The sequence below is a fragment of the Schistocerca cancellata genome, chromosome 8, assembly GCF_023864275.1.
Source record: "Schistocerca cancellata isolate TAMUIC-IGC-003103 chromosome 8, iqSchCanc2.1, whole genome shotgun sequence".
Classification (NCBI taxonomy): Eukaryota; Metazoa; Arthropoda; class Insecta; order Orthoptera; family Acrididae; genus Schistocerca; species Schistocerca cancellata.
Genome location: NC_064633.1, coordinates 532,975,243 through 533,000,686, shown reverse-complemented (window position 1 = coordinate 533,000,686; position 25,444 = coordinate 532,975,243). Strand labels below are relative to the sequence as shown.

The following is a 25,444-nucleotide window of genomic DNA, read 5'->3' as shown; positions in this document are numbered from 1 at the left end:
TTCACCACTGACAGAAGTAAGGAATAATTTTTGATACTACTCTCAGAGACAAATAATCGGCAGCAAAAACAGTACAGTTTCTTTGTTCATGGCGAGTACAACATACATTTCGTTAAATGTTTCGTCTTGTTCAAACGTGAGGAAACCCACGAAAAACTAAAATGTCAATGGGTTCGTGTAGTGTGTTCACCTTGTCTTTTTATAGATACCTTGTTTCGATATACTTCATAAACCATTTCAGTAATCACAGTTGTGATATCCTCTATAGCAGGTACGGCCAGTGTACAGTATCACTGGATGAAGAGGAGTCTAAGTTAGATGCATCAGAAGTATTTTCATTCTCAGTAATTTTCTCATCATTACTGTCTTTTTCATCTGTTTTTCAGTGTCACGCAAAAGTTTTCATTAAAATCACAAACAGTAGGTTTATCATGAGTCTCAACATAAAAATTGTGTCTACACTGGAGCCAGATTCAACGCTTTGATTACCCTTTTCTTCGTCATCTTTATTTTCTCCGTGAGTGGAAAGGTATTTGGATAAAGATACAGTGACTAATTTGGCCTTGTGAGACTTTGCTTTTCATAACTTTCTTTCATGGGAGCTAGATGGATGAAATCTTTTTTAAAAAATTGAAAGATTATTTCGGTGCAGATCATGGCCTACGTATCCATAACAGTAATTTTTTCTGTCTATGTAGTCTGTGGGCTCGAGAGAGTAGATAAGTACTATCATGATTCATTTTCAAATGAATGTTGTGTATAGGGTTTATATTGCGGCTGACAATAAAGCCATTTTTTTCAGTGGATGAAAAGATTATTTTACTATTTGATAAACCATCATTTGTTTGTTATACATCATGATTCTGCAATTTACTGTGTACTGGGAAACAACGTCGTGTAAGAATCTATTGTTTGCAAAGGATTATAGAACTTTAAGTTTCCATGCATTTCCGTTCCTGATAGTATGTATTAAAAAATTTCAATGTGATAATAATCTAAATAGAAATGCAAATATTTACATTTTGAGCTCTTCTTAGGTATATGATAAAACATTTACCATTTAAACTAGCTTAAGACGCCACAATAAAAATCAAAGAAAATTTACATTAACTATGTACTACTTCTAATCAAGATTTATGAAGAATGAAATGGAGTTAACAGGATAGTCAAGGTGTTCTGGAGAGCATGCACAAGTGGACAGTTTTGAGTTTTCCCCATTCTGATGGGTATCCCCGAGAGTTTCAGATGGAAGTTAAAGGGAAGTCCTACATCAGCTAATATATTCATTTGGTCTCCAAAAAAATTTTAAGTTACGAGGGCCACTCCAAAAGAAATGCACAATTTTTTTTTTTTATCCATCTCTTATTCTACATGTTTTGAAAGTATTACAATGTGTAGATACACCCTTTAGGGACAATATTTTCATTTCTCCACATAATTTCCATCCCTCTCAACTGCCTTACGCCATCTTGGAACCAACGCCTGTATACCCACCCGGTAAAATTCTGAACCAACCTGTTTACATTCTCTGATGAATATGCTTTGGGGTGACACCTTCTCCTGTCAAGAATTCAATGACTGCACGTTGCTTAAATTACATTGACCGACCGTCTGCACAGTGTTCCGTACTTCACACTGTAACAACACAACCATTCAATGCTAAGGCTTCCTGCCAAGTGGAGGTGTAGAGAAGAGCTTACAGAACAAGCCAGTACCTGCTGTGTACCAATGCTGCCAACTGTTGAAGAGCTACAAAGGTGGAGGCATTACTTTTCAGTCAACCCTCGTATTTTGCGTACATATGAGTCCTCGAACTCCAAATTGCCTCTTATTTACTGAGCATATTTTGGCCTCATTTGGGATTTGATTAAAAATGGGGCTGTTCCTGGGCCCTCCCTAGCACCAAAGGCCACCAGGCAGAAGGGGGGGGGGGGGGCTGCATGCCCTTCGGTGCTATGATTAAGACACTAGACTCTCATTCAGGAGGATATCAGTTCAAATTCTCTTTCAGCCTTCTAGGCATAGATTTTCACAATTGCCATAAATTGTTTAATGCAAAAGCTGGGGTGATTCCTATGAACAGAACACAGCCGTTTCCCTTCCCCATTCTTAGTTTATGCCCATCTCTTAATGGCGTCATTATCAATTGTTTATTAAACCCAGAACTCCTCCACTTCTTTATTCAGGAAATATTATTTTTGTTTTGTTTGTAGGTGTCGTAAGTTTAAATCCACTTCCTTTCTTATGTTTAAGCCTTATTCTAATTTCGAACAGAAATTTATAAAAGTTATTGTCAGTGTTGTCTATTAGCTTTTAAACATATTCAAAAGAGCTCTCAAAAATAATTAATTGTGACAATTTTGCATTGGTAATCTGTCTGCAGGTTAGTGTGCTACATGTATACGTGCTCCAGAAACACGGGTATCATCACGCTGATATAGTGTAAACTGCTTGAATACTTTATTTCCAGCTTTCTTGTTGAATTTGCTGATGACTTTCTTAAAAATATTATTTATACACTGTATTTGTTGTCACCAACAGTGAAAATAACATAGTTTCTTATTTCTAGGAAATCAACCAGGAGGACTTGGCAGCTATTCTTCCAGATGTTGTAACAATAGACAACCATGAAGATGAAGCAGGACCTCCTTTTGATGGTTTTGAAGATGTCAGTTCAGAAAGTGGGAAAGTGTCTGGAGCAGTTGCACAGCAACGAGCAACCACAGGAGCTGAATCCAGTAGTGATGTTGAACTACCAGAACAAGTTGTGAGTGATGCAATAAAGAGGATAAATATAGACAGTGAAGAGGCTACTCCAGCCATGACGAGGAGTGCTACAGCTGCAAAAAGTGGAGAGGCAACTGAAGAACCAGCTAACATCCCAGATGGAGCTGCACCATCTTCATCTGTTGGTGGATATTCTTCAGCATTGCTTCAGCAGTTTGTTGAGAAGACAGAGATACTTTCATCACAGGCAGCTACTGTAACTTCAGTACAGGATACAAACAAGACAGCTACTCAGAGAGACGTTCCACACAGGCGAAAAAGGGGCCGACCCCCAAAAGTTATCAGACCACCTCAACCAGCTGCTGAGTCGACAAATCGGCCTGAATGCCCTACAGCACCCAGCAAACTGGTGCCAGAACTGGAAGCTTACATGCGTTTAGACTGTTCGGTGTCTAATGTTTCTCCAGACAGTGGAATCCAATCTGTGGCTGGCTCACCAGTTCACCAGTCTTGTTCACCTTCTTCCCATACGGCAGTTCATTCTCCTGCACCGAACACGCAGAAGACCTCTTCACCTCTGCCAAGTCCAGCACGGGATACTGCCACTCCACCTCCTGCATTGTTTTCTGGTAGGCGGAAGAAAGGACCTGTGAAACGTGGTCCTGGAAGGCCAGCTAAGAACACTAAGTGCATACGCCGTCCACGAACTGAGCGTAGGGGTCCAGGCAGACCAAAACTGAGGAAGAATGTCAAGGTCGCAAGGAAGAGGCCAGTGCAAAACCATGTATCATTTCACAATGCTTCAGCTGTAGTAACTGCTAGTGGTACTGACAGTGGTGACGAAATTCCTCCTACTCCATCACCTGTTCCAGTGGCTCCCATAAAACGAGGACCTGGAAGACCTAAAAAGGCCCCTCCTGTGTTGGAGCCCAATCTTCCGCTACCTACTATGGACAGAAAAACTTCAAAGGAGGCTGAAAGTAGGAGCCCAGTGAAGAGAAAGGCTGCAAATCAAGGCAAGGCTAGTGAGGATTCACCTGTAGGAAAACTACAGAGGAATGACAGTAGTGGTGAAGTGAATGTGAAACAGAAAGGTTGTGCTACTTTTAGTGATGTAAATGTGAGAGTAAGCAGGAGATCTGAACTATCTCTTCAGACTGAGTCTACTGAAGTTAAGAGGTTTCCTGTTAAATCTTCTAGAGTGAGACTGAGAGAAAACAGCCAGAAGAAGGCTGAAACTGTTGTGCGTTCTAAAGTTACTGTTGAGGAAAGACGTAGGAAAGGTAGAAGGAGGCACGATATGTCTCAGAGTAAAATTCCAGAAACTGAGAGACGACTGGGAGTACGTGGCCCCAGGCAAAGACATATTGCAAATTCAGGGACACTTTCAGCTTCTAACTCTCATTCAATTACAGTGCAGAAACTAGTGAAGCCTAGACAGTTACCAAGGGTACATTCTTTTCCTCCTGGAATATCTCATCACAAACACAAAAAACGAAAGAAAAAGCTAGGACTGGTGAAACCGGAGAGACGTGTCGTGGATCCTGCATTTCTGTTAGAAGTGGAAAAATTGATACAAGATTTTAATCGCTTTTGTATTATTGCCAGGGGAGGTTCTGTCTCGGGGAATTTGAGGGCAGGCGAATTAGCTCTACCATCAATATTTAGGGTTAAGAGAATCATTAAGAAGCGGAAAGGTAGTGAAAAATCAAGAAGTAGTGATAAAGAGTCTGGTGCTGAGGGAGATGGAGGGAAGGAAAAGTGCCGTCAAAGAAGAATAAAGAAGAATGCTGTTGAAGTACCGAAGGTAAGACTAAGATTTATCAGTTTAGATTGCACTCTTTTTGTGTCTTAAACTCACCCAAATAAAAATGGTAACAACTTTCTCTGTTCATGCTGTGAGAAAACATTATTTTATAATTATCAATTAGTAGCAATCAAATTGCATGGCATGGAATAGGCACACTGCTGGATTGACAATACAATGATTCTTTTAGTCACTTGGGTGTGTTTGTTTTGGAGGGGGGAGGGGACAAGGGGCTAGAACTGAAGGTGCTATGGTGTTTGCTTACCACAGTTGCTATCCACTTCCAAGACCATTGTCGTATGCAGTTGGTAGGATTATTGATAAATAATACATTTGTTCTAGTGACATACAAGCCATCAGTATATACACTTGGTGTTATAACCACTGTGATTAAAGATTATGAACTTTGGATTTCAGCCACTGTTGATCTTTCCATTGGATCTTCAGCCTACCCACTCTTTGGAAGCCACTTGGCTGCTATTGCTCTTGTTAAATGTGGGTCACTCATCCTTTATGCATGAAATTTTCACCTCCGGTGATTTTGTGTGATTCTTTAACTTTGGCTGTAGATGGTGAGAGTTAGGCTATATCTCCCCATGTTGCTTCAATAATCATCTACATCTACATTTATACTCCGCAAGCCACCCAACGGTGTGTGGCGGAGGGCACTTTACGTGCCACTGTCATTATCTCCCTTTCCTGTTCCAGTCGCGTATGGTATGGAGTGACAGCAATCAATTGAAGAAACCTCGTTTCTGGGGTTGGGTTCTGCTTCTGTTTCTTGCCAGTAAGGACTCATGTTGCAGCATCATAGTTGCTTCCTGTTACCGCCTTTGTCTTGTAAAATTCCAGTATTGTGTCCTCCGTCACTTAGTATTTTAGGGTTATAATTGTTTTACAGCATATTCAGTTTTATGTTTAATATCAGTTTACTCAAAATTTGAGTGTATACAGCCAAGGAAGATACATGTGCCAACGTGTTTAATAGATAGTTATTAACAGCTGACTTGGAGGTAGCTGTAGTGGTATGTGCCTAAGAAGGCAGGCAGGCAGGCAGGCAGTGGCAAGAAGTAGTGTATCACATGACTGTTCAGCCAGTAGTCTACCACATTTGTCTATAGCATGCACTTCAGGATGCACATAGGCCATTTAGCATTGAACTTTCATGTTAGTTTATGTATAGTGAAGGTACTTAGTCACAGTAGTGTTTATTATGGGTGGCATAAAGTGAACATGACAAGTAGTACATTAAGGAGTGACAGCAACAGTTTTTCAAGCATATAAACTGTTCTAGGATGAGCCAGAAGCAGAAACACTGGTCCAGTCTGGCACTTACTACAGTAGTGCCAGTTATCAGGGTAGGAAACAGCTGTAGCATGTGTCAGGAGACTGACAGTGCCCCAAAGTGTTTTACATACTTCTCTGCACAGAACACATCAAACAACCACCTTCTTGTTTGCACATCACTATAGCAGTAAGACACATTTGAATGTTATAATAAAGGTTTTCTTCAAGTTTTCTTCAGTAGCTGTGATTACACAGAGCTGACTTCTCAGTATTCTGTCAAAAGCTTTAACACGATCAACAAACATAATGTAGGAGTTGCAGTTTCATTCTGTCCTTTTTTCGATGATGTGTTTCATAACAAAAACTTAATAAACACAAGAATTACCATTACAGGACATAATCTGTTCTTCAGGCAAAATTATATCTGTTATTCGTTAGGGTTGGCAGTGAGGATCTTCATGTGAAGCTTATGTCCAGAGTTTATATGGCTAATTACTCCTTCCTTGTATATGGGAACTACTTCAGCTTCTTTCTTCACTTACTTGCTAGTTTAGAATATGCATCAGTTACTACATTTCATCATTAAGATAGCAGAACATCATATCTCAAAAAACACACATTTTACAGGAAACTAAAATAACATTATAATATGTAAAAGTTTTAATTGATGCAAGTCATGCTAGTTTAAAGAGACACTGAGTCATAAACTAAAGTAACAATATCTGTTGCACACATTATTTGGCAATTTTTATGGTGTTAGTGACCTTATTTAGTGATATACAAGGTGTTGCAACCAAATCATTGTTAAAACACAAGAAGTTAAGAGATTTTGCACTCATATAATTTTTAATGTTACTAACAGAACTGAGCATACAGACACATAACATGAATTAAATATGAATTTAAAGTCTTCTCATACAAAAATAAAAGTTAGTTTTGTGTTTTTCCTACTGTTTACTTGACATTTTGTGTAAATGAGACATCCATAAAAAAGATCATAATCTTTTGGAATAACTGATTTTAGAGACGTTAAATCATGATACTTTTGTGCAGAAATTGTAGATGGTTCTATGTACAGATGTTCTTATATTACGGGTCACTGTAATAGGTCATCTCAGAAGTAATTCCTAACGTCTTCAAAATCCAGTTTATATTTGGTACCCATAGGTGGTTTATACCTCAGTGACAATACACCTGTAACACCAGGCTCGCCTACTTTGTTCTCTGGACAAACTGATTTATAGCACAGAACTTGAGAGTAGTCTACATTGGGCATGTTTTTCATACCTCACTTACTTTATAACATCCACATAATCAACTGGGGAGTAGAGCACCTCGTTTTCTTTCTGCATGTGGAATGCACACCAGCTTCTGTTTAAAACAAAGACAATTGGTCTGGGGTGCAAGCACTGACTGCACTACTTGCACGTCCATGGTATGAGGAGCATTCGATAAGTAATGCAACACATTTTTCCTGAAAGCAGGTTGTTTTTATTTATAGTATGAAGGCTTTCACGACCGGATGACATATCTTCTGGTAAACCTTCCGGGATGTAAGGTACATCCCGGAAAGTTTGCCAGAAGATATGTTTTTATTTATGATTACAATACTCCATAACATCCTCCGCTCTTTTGGCTACAAAATCCTATTTTTCAACATAATCTTCGTTCAGTGCATCAGCCATATGCCTTCTTACTGGGAGGGCCTGTACGCTGGTGAAGTACCATTCCATGGGTTGACATCAGAGCCAACCTCTTTCTGTATCAATATCATTCCCATCATCAACATACTGCATTTTCAGAGTGCATCTTTTATTGGGCCAAATTGATGGAAGTTGGAAAGTGCGAGATCTGGACTGTAGGATGGATGAGGAACAGTCCGATTAAGTTTTGTGAGCTCTTCTCAGGTGCACAGACGTTTGTGAGTCCTTGCGTTGTTATGGAGGAAGAGAAGTTTGTTTGCATTTCTGTGAAGATGAACACTGAAATCGTTTTTTCAATTTCCTCAAGGTAACAATACACTTCAGATTTGATTGTTGCACCCTGAGGGAGAACATCAAATAGAATAACCCCTTTAGAGCCCCAGAACATTGTCACCGTGACATTACTGGAAGGTGGTGCAGCTTTGAAGTTTTACTGTGTAGGAGAGGTGGTGTGGTGCCACTCCATGGATTACCCCCAGTTGGAGACAAGCTCCATTCCTTCATTTTCTTGTCAAGTTCAGATCATCTACTTCTGAGCCGTCAGGTTCCTCTGCTATAGTAGGGTTATAACTGAACCTGTTGATAATGTAGTTGGAACTTCTGGGCAGAAAATGTCTGACAGTTATAGTGTCATCTTCAATATTTTACTTTCCCTTGATGTGTGATTATGTACTTGCATTTGAGTTTTGTATAATAATTATAGGCCTAAAGCATGATATTATTATCCATCTATCTACAAAATGAGTGTTATGCTTTGGTGTAATAACATACTATAAGGTGGAGAAAGAATAGCACACCTCACATCTGCCTTATTTGTTAACATTTTCAATAATCTATTTAATTTTTTGCATACCTTAACTGATTGCCTGCTCAATTAATAACTTGTTGTGTATTAATCACTCCATTATAACACTGTTAAACTAGGCAAACATTGTAAATATCATCAAAAAACTCTAAATAATTATTACATTGGCACAACAATGACTGATGCATGTTAAATTCCCAAGCGGAAAAATTCTTCTGAGATACAAGGTTTCATATATTAAGATTTGAATGTTAGAATTTATAAGCTTTTGTTAATGTGTAGGAGAACAACTAAGCATACATGTAATGAGATCAAAGATTTCTCATCTTATGCAGGACACAGTTCTTAACGTGTAGAAACATGCAGCTCAGAACTGATAATTTTGGATTTATGAGATTTTGCAATCTTGCTAGAGATCCATTTCATTAGTTGTGAGGAAACAATTTGTTCTTTTCAGGAAGTGTTTTGGCACTCTCAATTCCTCCTTTGCCATTGACTGTTTAAATAAATTATAATTATTATGATGTTATCTGATTCTTGATTAATACCAATCTCTCTCTCTGTCTGTCACTCACACAGATGACAACAACATTTGGCAGAGAAGTATTGTAGTCATCGTGCTTACCTCCATTGAGTTGAAAAGTTACGACTAATCAGAAACTTGTGAAAATAAGTTTTGCTTCTGTAGTTAGGGGCTGTGTACAACATGGTGAATGACAAAGCTAGACATTAGGATGGTGTTACACTGAGATGACAAAAGTCATAAGACACTTCCTAGTTGAACTCTTTTTGCCTCTGTGGGTGGTGGAGTAACTCAATGTGGCATGGACTCAACAAGTCACTGAAAGTCGCCTGCAGAAATATTAGCCAGTCTGCCTCTATAGCTGTCCATAATTGCAAAACTGTTGCTGGTGCACGGTTTTGTGCACGAACTGACCTCTTGATTTTGTCCCATAAATGTTCGATGGAATACACATTTGGCGATCTGGGTGGCCAAATCATTTGCTCAAAATGTCCAGAATGTTCATCAAACCAATTGCCAACAAATTTATCATCCATAAAGATTCCATCATTGTTTGGGAACGTGTAGTCGATGAATGGCTGCAAATCATCTTCAAGTAGCCAAACATAACCATTTCCAGGCAATGATCAGTTTAGTTGGATTAGGTGATCCAGTCCATTCCATGTAAACACAGTCCACGCCATTATGGGCCGCCACTAGCTTGCACAGTGCTGCCTCGTTGACAACTGGAGCCCATGGCTTTGTGGAGTCTATCCCACACTCAAACCCTACCATCAGCTGTTACCAAATGAAATGGTGACTGATCTGATCAGGCTATGATTTTCCAGTCATCTAGGGTCCAATTGATATGGTCAGGAATCCATGAGAGGCACTGCAGGTGTTGTTGTGCTGTTAGGAAAGGCACTCGCATTGGTCGTCTGCTGCCATTGCCCATTAATGCCAAATTTCACTCCATTGTCGTGGTATAAACATTCATCTTACATCCCAGGTTGATGTCTGTGGTTATTTATACAATTTTGTGTTTCAAGATAGTGGAGATGCTGAGTCACAGTTAGGCATAACAAAAAGACTGTCACAAATATAGCTTTTGGCCAGTAAGGCCCTCATCAAAATTAGTTGACAAACACACACACATGTACAACAGTGGATTTTCCATTGTTTGATTTTGTGTGTTTGTTTGTACTGACTAACTGTATGAAATGCCACTGCTGCAAGTCATTAAGTGAAGACCATCGGCCACTGCATTGTCCGCAGTGAAAGGAATGCCTGAAATTTGATGTTCTCGGCACACTGTTGACATTGTTGATCTTGAAATATTGAATTCCTTAACTATTTCCAAAACGGAATGTCCATTGCATCTAGCTGGAACTACCACTCCATATTCAACATCTGTTGATTCCCATTGTGTGCCCATAATTACTTCGGAAATGTTTTCACATGAATCACCTTAGTACAAATGACAGGTTCACCAAAGCACTGCCCTATTATACAGGGTGTCCAGCTCGAAAGAGGCCTCGTAAACGTACAGTTGCTTAAATTACACTTAAGGGCTTTGCATAAAAATGAAATGAACATGTCCTACCTTTTTCATGGTGAAATAAAGGTGAATCACAATAGGTGCTGGAATTGACCACCCTCAACTTGTAAACACAGCTGAACCTGCCTTTGCAGATTCTCGAATGTTGCTGCCAGAATCTTTGGTGTTACTGCCTGGATTTTGTGGACGATGTTCTCGTGTAAATCTTCAGAGTTGTATGATTTGCTCCTGTAGACCTTGCCATTTAGGCCACCCCATAAAAAAAGTCTGTTGGTGGTAAATCAGGTGACCTTGAGGGCCACAGTCCTTTCAAAATCACTCTGCTTGGGAAAAATGATTCCAACCTCAGCCATGATCACTTGAAATGTGTGACATGTGGCCCCATTCTGTTGGTACCAGCTGAGGGTAAGTTCTTCATCACCCAGCTATTTTACAAATGTGTGAAACATTTCAGTGCAAACTGCACTTTTCACATTAGACTTGGGGAAAAAAAAAAATATATCTGATGATGCGACACTCTGATGTTGCACAGAACATGCCAATCTTTTGTGAATGCAGGGGTTGCTCATCCAGTGCATGTGGATTTTTCATTACACCACAGAATTGTATTGTGAGAGATGTAGAACTGCTGTCCCGAGTTTGTGACATTCCACATTCCTGAGAAAAACATTGGTTGAACAGACCTTGCAGGAGAGGCCAACAATTGTTTCACATCAGTCACTCCCCCCCGCCCCCTCCCCCCCCCCTTCCTAATAATGGCGGCTGTCCCCTGCCATGAATATCCAACATCATTCAATTGCTCTCTATCTTGTTCACTAAGTGTTGTATGCAGCATTTAGACAGTATGTGCTGGTCACCAAACCTTTCAACAAACATTCACTGACATGTGTTAATGAAACGAATAATCCAACATTGTTTCATAAAAAACATGCACTCTTCGACGGAATAGCCATACATTGTTGCTAAACACGAAACACTGAGCTGCAGCCACAGTGATGCGCAGAAACACACTGTTGCCTCAAACGATGTCGCAAAGTACAGTGTTGCCACATCAGATGCCACAAATTACACAGTGTAATTTCAGTGGAATTGCTACACGTTTGTGGGGCCTCTTTCGAGTGAAACATCTTGTACTTTGTGTGCATGATACCACTGCCATCTATATATTTGTATATTGATATCCCATGACTTTTGTCACCTCAGTGTATGTATTGAAGAATCGTAAAAGTATTTACGTACAGGGAATACTTATTCATTCTTTCACTTAAATGCTATAATAGCTACACTGAATCACAGCCCAGCATTTCCTGCTAAAATGTTTCATCTACGCTTATCTGGACATTGGCTTTATTATATTTTAAATATTTGTTATACATATGGGTTATACACAAATTCATGTTCAAACAGTGCATATACTCTTTTGATACATACTGCATTGTACAGTCTGTAGCACACTTTGCTCGATATCGTCTTTAAAAATCCCCACACAACTGTAGGGTGCCTTTCCTTTGCTGTAGTTTGTGATATAATTTGAGTCTCCAGTATTTTTGTTTAGTTGCAAACTTTGGAAATAACAATCAGTCTATTTTTGTTATAGGGTCATGAACGGCCTGAAGCTAATGCCAGCAATGAACAGAGGCTTCCTTTGAAGAAACGTCACTACCACATGTCAACAGCAACAAACCTTCAGCCAGTTAACACATCAGCAGATACTACGAAAATAGACATTCCCACTGACAGCAAGAAAACAAGTGGAATGGAGAGATTGTGTCTAGAGAAAGAGAAGGGTGGTACAAGCAGTACAAGCATAGTGGCAACAGCTGGTAAAAATCAGATAAAACCAGCAGAGAAGATATGCTCAGTTTCAAAAGAAAAATTGGGTGATAAAACAAACTGCTTGACAAATGCAGCTAATAAGAATTGTGCTCAGATTGACATAAAGTCTAAACTGCTGGCAGATGTTTCTAGAAATTCCATAGATGAAACTATAGAGGCTTGTATAACCAAATATACAACAACGCCATGTCTTGACAAAACCCCTCAGGGACAACGCACTGTAATTGTCACACCTAAAAAAAGGCATCGATTAGAGAATGTTGTAGCTGCTACTTGCAATAGTGCAAAAACGCCGTGTGTGGTAGTTAACAAGAACAAAGATGTAACAGGTGATAACAGTTCTTCACATAATGTTCCTCCACAACCAAGCAAACGAACTGCGTCACGTAGTGCGAGTATAAACTCTACTGCCACTCCTGTTGCTGTCAGTGTGCCACTGCCGGTGTCTACTGCACCATTGTTGTCATCCTCAGTTACTGCAGTTACAACAACCAGTGCAGTTGCAGCGACAGTGACAACTACAGTAGCAACAGCATCGTCATCAGTGGTGACAACAATCGCACCAACAGCAGTTGTTCAGGGATCTTCTTTGGTGTCTGCTGAGCCAAAAGTTCCACCAGGCATCTTTGAACCGTCAGTGAAAATTGCTGAGCCAGATTCCACTGTTCCTGCTTCTCCTACACATGTAAAGCCATCATCACCGGTATTGAGCAAGTCCAGTTTCCCCACCATTAAGGTGGGATCTCCTATCCACAGGTTATCGTCATCAGTTTCGAAAACAGCTGTGTTGCCGAAACGCGTAAGTTCAGTCATTAACAGGACAGTAGTTAAAACCAATTCAGCTTCGAATAAATTAGCATCTTCACAAACAAAGTCAGTGGCAGCTGCTAAATCATTGTCACCATTAAGTAAAGTGTCCACAGGAAACAGGACAGTAACAGCCACAAAGCTTTCATCACCCGTAACAAGAGCTGCATTATCAAAAGAAACTGTGTGTACTAGCAAAAGCAATGTACCTGCTGGTAAAACTAGTGACACCAGTGTAAAAGACATTGCAAAATCAGTGCAGTCACCTTCAGTAATTACACCTACAGAAAAATCGACAGTTACTTCAGGAAGATCTGTTCCACAGCCATGCAGAACATCCCCCGTTATAACCAGGACAGTGCAGACAAGGCCTGCTCCTTCCTCAAAAGTGAGTTCTAGTAGTGATAAAAACAGTGTTACTGAACATGGAACACACACATTTCATAGTCTCAGATTGAAACGTCTTAATGGAGCATCAGCCCGGGAAGAATCAAACCTGAAACGTGTACATCTAAAGAGGAGAAAGTTAATCAGGGATGTGCGTATCCACGTTACAAAATTAACTCCACTAGAGCTTCTGAAAAAAGCAGCAGGGGCAGTGAAAGAAAGAGCTCGAAGAAGGAAAACAATTAACAGAACTGGCTTTCCAATAAAAAGAAAGAAGAAAAAAAGACCACCATTGATCGATAAATCCTTGGAACAGATTCAAAACTGTCTGCCAGAGAAAGTACAAAATTCCAGTGATTCACCAGCTACATCACTCCACGTACCTGTGATAAATGAAGCATTAGTGTCAAATAGTGAAATTTTGAATTCCAGTTCAGTTAATGGGACTCAGTGCACAGAGACCAAATCACCAAATAAAAGGGACCAAGTGTCGACAAAAAGTGAAAAACCAAAGGGTCGTAAAATTGAATCACTGAAGTCGGAAACAACAGAAATACCTCAGTGCTCGGACGAAAAGATCAGGGAAGAGAAAGTAGAGTGTGTTACTAGTACTACTACCTTAGACCTTTACTCTAGAGATAAAAACAAAAATCGAAAAAGCGCCTGCAAAGTGGAAGATGATACTGACACTGAATCCGACATAATAAGTAGTAGCAAGAAAAGCAGAGGTGTATTGCGTGATGTTGGTGCAAAAATGGAAGGTTATGGAACAGATGATGAGAGTTCATGTGCTATGGAAGATATGGTGTTACCGCCCAATGAAGAAATACCTAGGAGGAAGAGGAGACGTGACTTGTCACAAGATGAGCCTGTTGCTCCACCAAAGCGCTATAGAAAATGTCGTGAGGACTATGTTGACAGAGATGATGTGTAAGTACACTGTTTTCAGTTGTTTTCTCTATTTATTTGTGGTGTTAATAGTTAAAAGTGTTGTCATGAGTTCATTCATATGAATGAAAAAAATGTATAAATACCCCCTCCCCACCTCTCTCTCTCTCTCTCTCTCTCTCTCTCTCTCTCTCTCTGTCCCCCCCCCTCCCCCCCACCCCCCCTCTCCCCCCACACACACACAAATACGAATACAAATAATATGAAAATAATTGGGTATATTGTTAAAATATGTTAATGGTGATATGTGAAGAATATCTTTTATTCCTTTTAAACTGTATATAGTGACACAGTGTTGCCTTTCTTCTTGTGACTGTAAAATGAAAGTTATTCCCCTTTCTATTTATTAGTAAGAGCAGCAAAAACTGAAGCACCGAAGTTTCTGTACTAGCGCTAGATAATCACTGAAAATTGCATATGAATTATTTCCACAGTGTTTTTATTGATACAGTGCTCACTCCATAGTAAGTAATATGGGCATCTTCATTAAAGATATTCATCATCATCATCATTTAAGACTGATTATGCCTTTCAGCGTTCAGTCTGGATCATAGCCCCCCTTATACAGTTCCTCCATGATCCCTTATTCAGTGCTAACATTGGTGCCTCTTCTGATGTTAAACCTATTACTTCAAAATCATTCTTAACCGAATCCAGGTACCTTCTCCTCGGTCTGCCCCGACTCCTCCTACTCTCTACTGCTGAGTCCATGAGTCTCTTGGGTAACCTAGCTTCTCCCATGCGTGTAACATGACCCCACCATCTAAGCCTGTTCGCCCTGACTGCTACATCTATAGAGTTCATTCCCAGTTTTTCTTTGATTTCCTCATTGTGGACACCCTCCTGCCATTGTTCCCATCTACTAGTACCTGCAATCATCCTAGCTACTTTCATATCCGTAACCTCAACCTTGTTGATAAGGTAACCTGAAGCCACCCAGCTTTCACTCCCATACAACAAAGTTGGTCGAAAGACTGAACGGTGCACAGATAACTTAGTCTTGGTACTGACTTCCTTCTTGCAGAAGAGAGTAGATCGTAGCTGAGCGCTCACTGCATTAGCTTTGCTACACCTCGCTTCCAGTTCTTTCACTATGTTGCCATCCTGTGAGAATATGCATCCTAAGTACTTGAAACCGTCCACCTGTTAATTAATTGAAGATATTTGTTTAATTAATTTTGTTTCAAAGAAAAACATGTCAGATTTCTCATGAGACAGTTTCGGTCACTGTTATCATTTTTGCTAAGTAGTCACACCTCCAGAAGAACATTTCTTGTCAAATATTTGCCAGGATAGTGGGTTACTGTTGAACCTACAATGTTAATTTCAGAGAAGTCATAAGGTAATTTGATATCCAAATGAGATTTTATTCAAACCCTCACAAGGAAAACAGAGATGGACAAATATAGAGAATGTGGGAACATTGCAGTTGGTATGCTGCAAGCCACCCACTAGCCACTTAGCTGTGATACTTACGTGGTGCCTCCTGTTCCAAGTAGAGAAGTCATTCTCTTTAGTCAACTGATTCAGATTTAAGAATGAGGAAAGTGGCAAAGATATAGAGATTGATACAGTGACCTGCTTGTTTCTGAGGTAAAAGAAAAGTCTGCCCTGGATTGTTACAAGGAATTTAGGAGATATTACACTTTATGAGGAACAGTACAAAGTTACAGATCTTTGGTCCTAACCGTAATTAATAGATTGACTCTGGCATTCCTACCATAGTTGGTACTAAAGTTCCGCCCCAGCTGCTGAATTGTAATCACAGTTTTTATATCCTGTATATATGACTACCAAACATGACTTTTGCTTAAAGTGAAAACTTAATTTTCGCAATATATTTTTCTTTGTGCACTTAATGTTGTACAGTACGTCTTGACATACTTACAATCTTTTGATACTGAGTACCATAACTGTAAGTTATTTACGCAGAGTTAACACTTAACCCATATGTGCTTGTACTATTTTTGTTAATTATTATATAATGCAGCTATCTGATAGTCGAAATTCTCATTCATATCCCATGGCAAATAAATTTAATTTATCTTCTAGCACCAAAACGATAAGTGTTGATAGAGGTGAACACAGTTTTATGTGTGGCCTCATCAGTACTCATCACACCATTCCTGTTGAGGAGTTGCTATGCGCGAACTTCGTAAAGTCCCAGGAATGGAGGTTCTCTGAAGCGAATGTACCTGTTTTAAGTTGTCACAGAGTCGGCAATTGTACAATAAAATTACATTTTTGATGTGTGTTGGTTCTATAATAATCTGGTTTCTTATTACAACTTATTTGCAGCAGTGAAGTGCTTCCATATGAAAGTATGATATGTAGTGATGTTCCTTCGGGTGATGAATCTACAAAGTCTTCTCAGCGTAAAAAACAGCCTCGGTGGAGAAAGAAATATCTTGTGGCTGGGTTATTTTCAGACTACTATAAAACAGAGTAAGTTTAAAATAAGTTACAATCATTTATTCAAGATAAATTTTGTTTAAAGAAACTCTAATAGTGCGGAGTAGCTGTTACTTTTTATTCTGGGAAGAAAAGTTTGAAAGAAACTGCAGTCCCCCTTCCATCCTTTATCATTATTTTTTTCAGTTTTAACTTGTTCACTGCCATATGCACCATATATTTTCAGAAATCATCTGCTTCTGGTAATCATCAATACTTATATTGTCCTGACATAGTGCAATACCCTTATTTGTTTGAGCCACTGAACTGCTTTCATGTTTACTGCAATAAGAAGTCCCATTTCTTCATACAATGCTAAGTTAATTTTTTTGTTTCAAGGAAAAGGAGCTTCGGGTTACAGCAAATACAGAGTATAGAATAGTTCAGAAAGCACTCCGAATTTGAAGTGCCTTCTGTTTATGTGATGAGACATTGTCGGAATACCTGAAAAGAATATCAGTACTTTTGATCCAAGAGATTTGTAGTGAAAGGTGTGTGTGTGTGTGTGTGTGTGTGTGTGTGTGTGTGTGTGTCAGTTTGCTGTGCTGTAGTATGTACGAGGGCCTCTTTTTTTTGTCGACCTCCGATCACTTAGTATAGAAGCTACGTGAGCGGCAGAAAGTGGACATGCGCTGTAGTCTACTGCGCAACTCTCGCACTACACACTCCGCCATTGGCGACCTCAAGGCATCAGTCTGTGTTGCACTACAGCCACGTAAACATGGAGGCCGTCATTGTTGTTCCTGCGAAGTATGAATTACAAAGTGTAATTTGGTTTCTGCAAGCAGAAGGGAATAGTGCAGCAGAAAATCATCAGAGAATGAGCCAAGTGTATGGTAATAACTTCACGACTGATGGTCTGTGCAGAAGGTTTAAAGATGGCCGAAGTGACATGCATGATGAAGGGTCCCAGGGACGAACGTCTGTCATTGCAGCTGACCTTGTTGAACACATTGACTGATAGGTTACAGAAAATTGTAGCTGCTTTGTCTATGGAAATTCCAGAAGATTCAAGATCTGTTGTACACTCTATCGTTACTGAACATTTAAGCTACAAAAAACTTTGTGCTCGTTGTGTTCCAAAAATGTTGACAGACACACACAAAAGTCACCAAATGGTGTCAGCTTTGAATTTCCTTGACTGTTATCACAGTGAAGGAGAGAACTTTTTGAAATCAATAGTTACTGGAGATGAAACTTGGACCCAGTACTGGAAACAAAACGACAATCACAGCAATGAATGCATCCAGATTCACCAGACAAATCAAAAAAATTCAAACAAATATTCAACAACTGAAAGGTTATGGCTACCGTGTTTTGGGGCCAAAAAGGTACGTTGCTTGTAGAGTTTATGCAGCCCAGAACCACTATTAATGCAGCTGCTTATTGTGGAACTTTACGGCATTTGCATAGAGCCATTCAAAACAAACGAAGAGGAATGCTGACTTCAGGAATCGTGTTGACCCATTACAACGCTCATCCACACACTGCTTGCACAACCCAACGGCTCCTTGATTTAGAGGACAAGTTTGGGGAGGTGGAGGGCTTGTCCAAAATGCAATCAGGGTCAGTCTTGATCAAAACAGCATCCTCTGCCCAGTCACAGGCACTACTCACCTTTGACAAGGTGAGGGATGTTTCTGTTTCCATCACGCCACATAAGGGCTTAAATATGGTCCAGGGTATCATATTTCGCAGGGACCTTCTTTAGCAGTCTGACGATGAGCTGCGTGCCAATTTAGAGCGACGAGGTGTCTGTTTTGTCCAGCGTGTCCACCAGGGTCCGAGGGATAATCAGGTTGCCACCAGTGCCTTCATCTTGGCCTTTGAGGGAGACACATTACCCGAGATGGTCAAGATGATGGTCTATCACTGTGACGTACAGCCATATATCCATCCCCCGATGTGGTGCTTTAAGTGCTGGAAGTTCGGCCATATGTCTTCCCGCTGTACTTCCAACGTTACCTGTCGGGATTGTGGACATCCTTCATATCCCAATACTCCCTCTGTTCCATCTCCAATTTGTGTCAACTGCGGAGAACACCATTCGCATTGCTTGCCAGACTGCAGGATTCTCCAGAAAGAAAGAAAAATAATTGAATACAAGACCCTGGATCGACTGAACCTACACTGAGGCTAAGAGAAAATATGAGAGACTACGTCCTGTGCATATGATGTCAACCTACGTCGCCGCTACGACAAAAGTTCTACCATCTTCTGTTCTGCCGTGTACAGTTGGCTCTCAGAGCCGTCAGACTCCACTTGCCCCCTTTATTGTGGGGGGCCACTTCCCTCCCTGTTGCTCATGCACAACCTACTTCAGGAGCAACACCCTCCCAACCATTGGGGACGTCAGTCCCCACTTCTCAGCCGAAGAAGCGTAAGTATTCTTCAGCTCCTCTTGCCAGGAAGGTATCCCTTGGGCCACTCCCTTTACCAGCGGTAAAGTTGACACCTGCCACTGGCTGAAGCAACCACAGGTAGCTGGTCGTAGGGCTTCACTGTGCTCCTCAGTCCCTGAGACTGAATCAGTGAAGCCCTCCCAGCCGGACAAACTTGAGGAGCAGCGAGAGAAACCTAAAAAGAAAAGAAAAAGACACCCCCCCCCCCCCCCCCCAAGAACCAAGGCCTTGCGGTGGCACCCACACCACCACTACCTACAAACCAACAAGCTCTGTGTCTGAGGATGAGGTGAAGATTCTGGTGTCCGCTGAGGACCTAGATCTTGCTGGGCCCTCAGACACAATGGATGTCGATTGCACAGATACTCATCTGGTGGCAGCAAGTGACCCTGAGACCTAGACTGCCTCATTGAGTGTTTCATGCCTTCCCAGTCTCACGATCACGTAATCCTACAGTGGAATTGCAGTGGTTTTTTCTACCATCTGGCTGAGCTACAGCAACTGTTAAGCCTTACAGCTGCTTTCTGCATTGCCCTCCAGGAAACCTGGTTCCTGGCAATGCAGACCCCTGCCCTCCACAGCTGTAAGGTATATTACAGGAACCATAGTGACTATAATAGAGTGTCAGGTGGAGTTTGCATCTATATACTGAACTCTGTATGTAGTGAACCTGTGCACCTTCAAACCCCTCTTGAAGCTGTGGCTGTCAGGACAAGGACGATGCAGGAAGTAACTGTCTGCAATGTATATCTTCCTCCAGATGGTGCAGTACCCCTGAACGTATTGGCTGCACTGATTGATCAACTCTCTAAATCTTTCCTACTTTTGGGAGATTTTAACACACATAACCCCTTGTGGGGTGGCGGCATGCTTACTGGCCGAGGTAGGGAGGTTGAAAATTTACTGTCACAACTAGACCTCTGCCTCTTAAATACAGGTGCCCCCACACATTTCAGTGTGGCACATGGCACATATTTGGCCATTGATCTCTCACTTTACAGTCCTGGCCTTCTCCCACCTATCCACTGGAGGACGACCTGTGTGGTAGTGACCATTTCCCCATCTTCCTGTTACTCCCCCGGTGTCATGCCCATGGACACCTACCCAGATGGGCTTTAAACAAGGCAGACTGGGAAGCCTTCACCTCTGTTGTCACTGCTGAATCTCTTACACATGGTGCCATCAATGTTGTCATTGAGCAGGTCACTACAGCAATCGTTTCTGTGGCAGAAAACGCAATCCCTCGTTCTTTAGGGTGGCCCCAGCGAAAGACAGTCCCTTGCTGGTTGCCAGAAATTGCTGAGGCAATTAAAGAGTGTTGGGAACTCTACAGTGACATAAGCAGCACCCTTCCCTAGAGCACCTAGTAGCCTTTAAGCGGCTCCATGCCCGCGTTTGCCAGCTTATAAAATGACGGAAACAGGAGTGTTGGGAGAGGTATGTGTCAATCATGGGTGCCATACATCACCTTCCCAAGTCTGGACGAAGATCAGACATCTTTTTGGGTACCAGACCCCAACAGGTGTCCCTGGCATTAACATCAATGGCGTGTTATCTACCAATGCAAATGGTGTTGTTGAGCACTTTGCTGAGCATTATGCTCGAGCCTCTGTGTTGGAAAACTACCCCCCAGCCTTTCGCACCCTCAAACATTGGACGGAAAGGAAAGTCATCTCGTTCATTACATGCCACAGTGAACCCTATAACACCCCATTTACAGAGTGGGAGCTCCTCAGTGCACTTGCTCATTGCCCCAACACACCTCATGGGCTGGGTTGGATACACAGTCAGATGATTAAACATCTCTCGTCTGACTACAAGCGGCATCTCCTCATCACCTTCAACCAGATCTGGTGCAATGGCATCTTTCCATTGCAATGGCGAGAGAACACCCTCATTCCAGTGCTCAAACTCAGTCAAGACCCACTTGATGTCGATATCTACCGCCCCATCAGCCTTACCAACTTTCTTCGTAAGCTGCTGGAACATATGGTGTGTTGGTGGTTGGGTTGAGTCCTGGAGTCACGTGGCCTACTGGCTCCATGTCAGGGCGGCTTCCGCCATGGTCGCTCTACAACTGATAATCTTGTGTCCCTCGAGTTTGCCATCCAAAGAGTCTTTTCCAGATGCCAACATCTGGTTTCCATCTTTTTTGACTTAGGTAAAGCAAATGACACGACCTGGCAACATTATATCCTAGCCACAATGTATGAGTGGGGTCTCCAGGGCCCGCTCCGATATTTATCCAAAACTTCCTGTCACTCCGTACTTTCCGTGTCCAAGTCGGTGCCTCCCATAGTTCCCCCCCATATTCAGGAGAATGGCGTTCCGCAGGACTCCGTATTGAGTGTCTCTTTATTTTTAGTGGCTATTAATGATGTAGCAGCAGCTGTAGGGCCGTTGGTCTCACCTTCTCTGTATGTGAATTACTTCTACATTTCGTACTGCTCCTGCTGTGCTGGTGTTGCTGAGCGAGCGGCACGTACAGGGAGCCATTCTGAAGGCACAGTCATGGGCTCTAGCCCACAGCTTCCAGTTTTCAGCCGCGAAGTCGTGTGTCGTGCTTTTCTGTCGGTGTTGCACTGTTCATCCAGAACCATAACTTTACCTTAATGACGATCCACTCACTGTAGTGGAGACATATCGATTCATAGGACTGGGTTTCAACACCTGATCGACTTGGCTACCTCACCTTTGTCAGCTTAAGTGGAAGTGCTGGCTGCACCTCAGTGCCCTACGCTGCCTAAGCAACACCAACTGGGGTGCAGATCGCTCTCGCTGCCGCAGCTCTACGGAGCCCTTGTTAAATCCCGCCTCAACTATGGGAGTCTTGTTTACGGTTTGGCGGTGTCTGCAGCATTGCGTTTACTCGACCCAGTGCACCTCTGTGGTGTTCGCCTAGTGATGGGAGCTTTTACATCAAGTTCGCTGACCAGTGTCCTGGTGGAGACTGGAGTCCCTCCATTGAAGGTTAGGCATGCACAACTGCTCACCAGTTATGTTGCACACGATTTTAGTTCTCTTGCGCATCTGAAATACCGTCTCCTTTTACCAACCATGGCAGTTCGTCTCCTGCATCGGCGGCCCAGGTTAGGACTTACAGTTGCAGTTCGCATCCAGTCCCTTCTGTCTGAACTGGGGTCCTTCCCGTTACCACCTCCCCCCGAGGTCCATTCACATACACCTGCATGGTGTACCCCTAGGCCGCAGATTCTTCTGGACCTTTTGCATGGCCCTAAGGGCTCCGTTAACCCTGTGGCTCTCCGCTATCACTTTCTCTTGCGTCTCGACATGTACCGGGACCATGAAGTGGTTTGCAACGACGGCTCGATGGCTGGTGGTCACGTAGGCTTTGCTATGTTCATAGAGGACATATTGAACAGCTCTCCTTTCCACATGGCTGCAGTGTTATCACTGCAAAGCTGGTGGCCATATCTCATGTTCTTGAGCACATCCACTTATGCCCTGATGAGTCATTCCACCTTTGCACTGACTCCTTGAGCAGCCTACAAGCTATTGACTAGTGCTACCCTCGCTATCCTTTGGTACCAGCCATTCAGGAGTCCATCTATGCCCTGGAATGGTCCCATCATTCAGTGGTGTTTGTGTGGACCCCAGGACACGTCGGAATCACAGGCAGCGAACTTGCCGACAGGCTGGCCAAACAGGCTAAGCGGAAACCGCATCTGGAATGGGCATCTTTGAAACTGACCTGCATTCTGTCTTATGCGGCAGGGTTTTTCGGCTTTGGGAGATGGAATGGCATAACAGAATGAACAACAAACTGCATGTCATTAAGGATACTACGAATGTGTGGAAGTCTTCCATGCAGTCCTCTGGCATGGAATCAGTTGTCTTCTGCCGGCTCCGCATTGGCCATATGTGGCTGACATGTGGTTACCTCCTCCATCGCAAGGTTCCTCCTCGGTGTTGCTATGGCTCACAAATGACGCTCGTCCACCTCTTGCTGGACTGCCCACTTTTTTATGTATGTCTTGATTATTTTACATGGTAATCTGCTCTCTTGTTTTGATCTTCTTCTACATGTTTCTTGCTTCTCTTTGATTTTATTGTCTGATTTTGTCCATTTTAGTGTTTGTTGTCCTTCTGTCATTCTTGTGGTTTTCTCCTTTTTTCCAGCTGTGTTTTGTATGTCTTGATTATTTTACTCCCATCCTTACGAAATTAATAATCGGAACAAGGGACCAATGACTTAGCAGTTTGATCCCTCTCCCTCTTTTAAACCAGCCAACCAATGGCTCCTTGAACAATTTCAATGGGAAATTTTCGATCATCCACCGTACAGTCCTGACCTGGCAGCCATAGACTTTCACTTTTTCCCTGAACCGAAGACATGGCTAGGAGGGCAGCACTTTCATACCATTCATTGACGGCAAAATTTTTTGAAGAGGGTGTTGTAAAGCTTGTCCACAGGTATGATAACTGTCTCAATCTTTTCGGTGATTATATTGAAAAGTAACCAGAAGTGTACAAAAATTTTGGTAATATGTTTTGTATGAACTTGTCTTTTATTTATAGCCTATTGGAGGTTGGAAAAAAAGGCCCTCGTAGATATAGTCTGTTTAGTCCTACTTATCTCTTTCATTATGTTTACAGTGTTAATAATAGGAATGAAGGCAACAACTCTCTGTATAGCTGAGTAACGACTCTCTGTATAGCTGAGGCATCGAGTGTCTGATAGGCACCGAAACAAGACTGAGGACATTGCCACGCTTTTGCAAGAATCTTTCTTCAGAGCTTAGTTCTGAAGAAAGATTCATCTGAAAGCTCAGCAGTGTTCTCATTTATATTTATGCACCTACCTACAGACCAATGTCTCAGCTATATGGTGGGTTGTTTGTTATCTTTATTCCTTCCATTACTTATATTCCACCAAGGCCTTTCCATTACTATGTTTACAGTGTTAGGCGGCCGCCAACAGATGTGGGAAAATCCAGACTTATCTATAGGCCCGAAGAACACCAGCATGGTCTTCTTCCTCCACCATACCACTGTGGAAAATATTTGCGACAGAGACGACTGGAGTTCAAATTGCCATATGACTTGTGGTGGTTACATACACATAGCCAGCTTCCAGGCCGAGATCGGGTACCGTCTTGGAATTACAAAAAGATCCGCACAAGTAAGTGTTATCACAGAGTTCTGAAAGATAACTGTATAACTTACTTGCACATTATTAGAATTATTTAAACTAATTATATGCATGTGTAATTCTTTTGTAGATGTGTACTACGATGTCAAACCAACGTACATGTATGAGGCACAGGCTTGTAACTGCCCACTACCAAGTAGACCTGGTGTCAAGGGATGTGGTGAGGAGTGTATAAATCGAATGGTTTATGCTGAATGCTCTCCACAGCTTTGTCCATGCAAGGATTATTGTTCAAACCAACGAATACAAAAGCATGAATGGGCACCGGGGCTGGAAAAGTTCATGACAAAGGACAAGGTAACCATGAATATGTATCTTAATTAATAGATAATATCAGTTGGAAATCTGTTTTGACAGTTTTTTTTAGTATCGACACATGCATGAATGCCACTACACTACACTGTCAGCGTGGGTTCTTCACAGGTCAACAGTGGCTCAATAATAACTGGGAAACAAAACTATGTGAGAGGAAATAAGACTCGCTTTGCGAATCACTCTACTGGAAGCAGGTAGTCCGAAATCGTGTAAAGATGTGCACAGGCATAAACTCAGCACTTGGCTGGTGCAGACAGCTGACGACCGAGCACTCGGCAACAACACTGGGCCCAAAGTGTAAGGCAAAATCTGTGGTGGGTGAACTCAGAGTAAGCATGGGCCTGCTTGGCTTACTGCCGTCCACAGGTAAATACTTATGTCAGCGGGTTTGACCATCAGCGAAAGGGATACAGAAGGGGAAGGCAGAGAGGGAGGAGGGCAGGTCAAAATATGCGGGCTCCATATAAATAGGCACAGTTGCATGCCTCACTAGAGTGTGAGGCTGCTGGTGACAGGAGTACAGCAGAGGGCACAGAGGGGACAACAATAAGGAGGTGCACACTAAAAGTGGAAGCCTGCCCCTGGAACAGCGTCATGACCAACACTGCCGCTTAGCTGAGGCCTACATATACATCTACATCTACATACATACTCCGCAATCCACCATACGATGCGTGGCGGAGGGTACCTCGTACCACAACTAGCATCTTCTCTCCCTGTTCCACTCCCAAACAGA

At 42.0% G+C, this 25,444-nt stretch overlaps 1 protein-coding gene across 1 annotated transcript in view; it reads left to right on the top strand.

Annotated features, from left to right (window-relative positions):
• The window catches only part of LOC126095672 (histone-lysine N-methyltransferase ash1), a 328,263-nt gene that overhangs the window by 251,674 nt on the left and 51,145 nt on the right, over positions 1-25,444 (top strand). Inside the window, exons 8-12 of the mRNA XM_049910428.1 lie at positions 2,570-4,534; positions 11,987-14,349; positions 16,666-16,812; positions 24,143-24,363; positions 24,464-24,690. Of these exons, the coding sequence (XP_049766385.1) occupies positions 2,570-4,534; positions 11,987-14,349; positions 16,666-16,812; positions 24,143-24,363; positions 24,464-24,690 (4,923 nt within the window). The remainder of the gene's footprint in view (positions 1-2,569; positions 4,535-11,986; positions 14,350-16,665; positions 16,813-24,142; positions 24,364-24,463; positions 24,691-25,444) is intronic.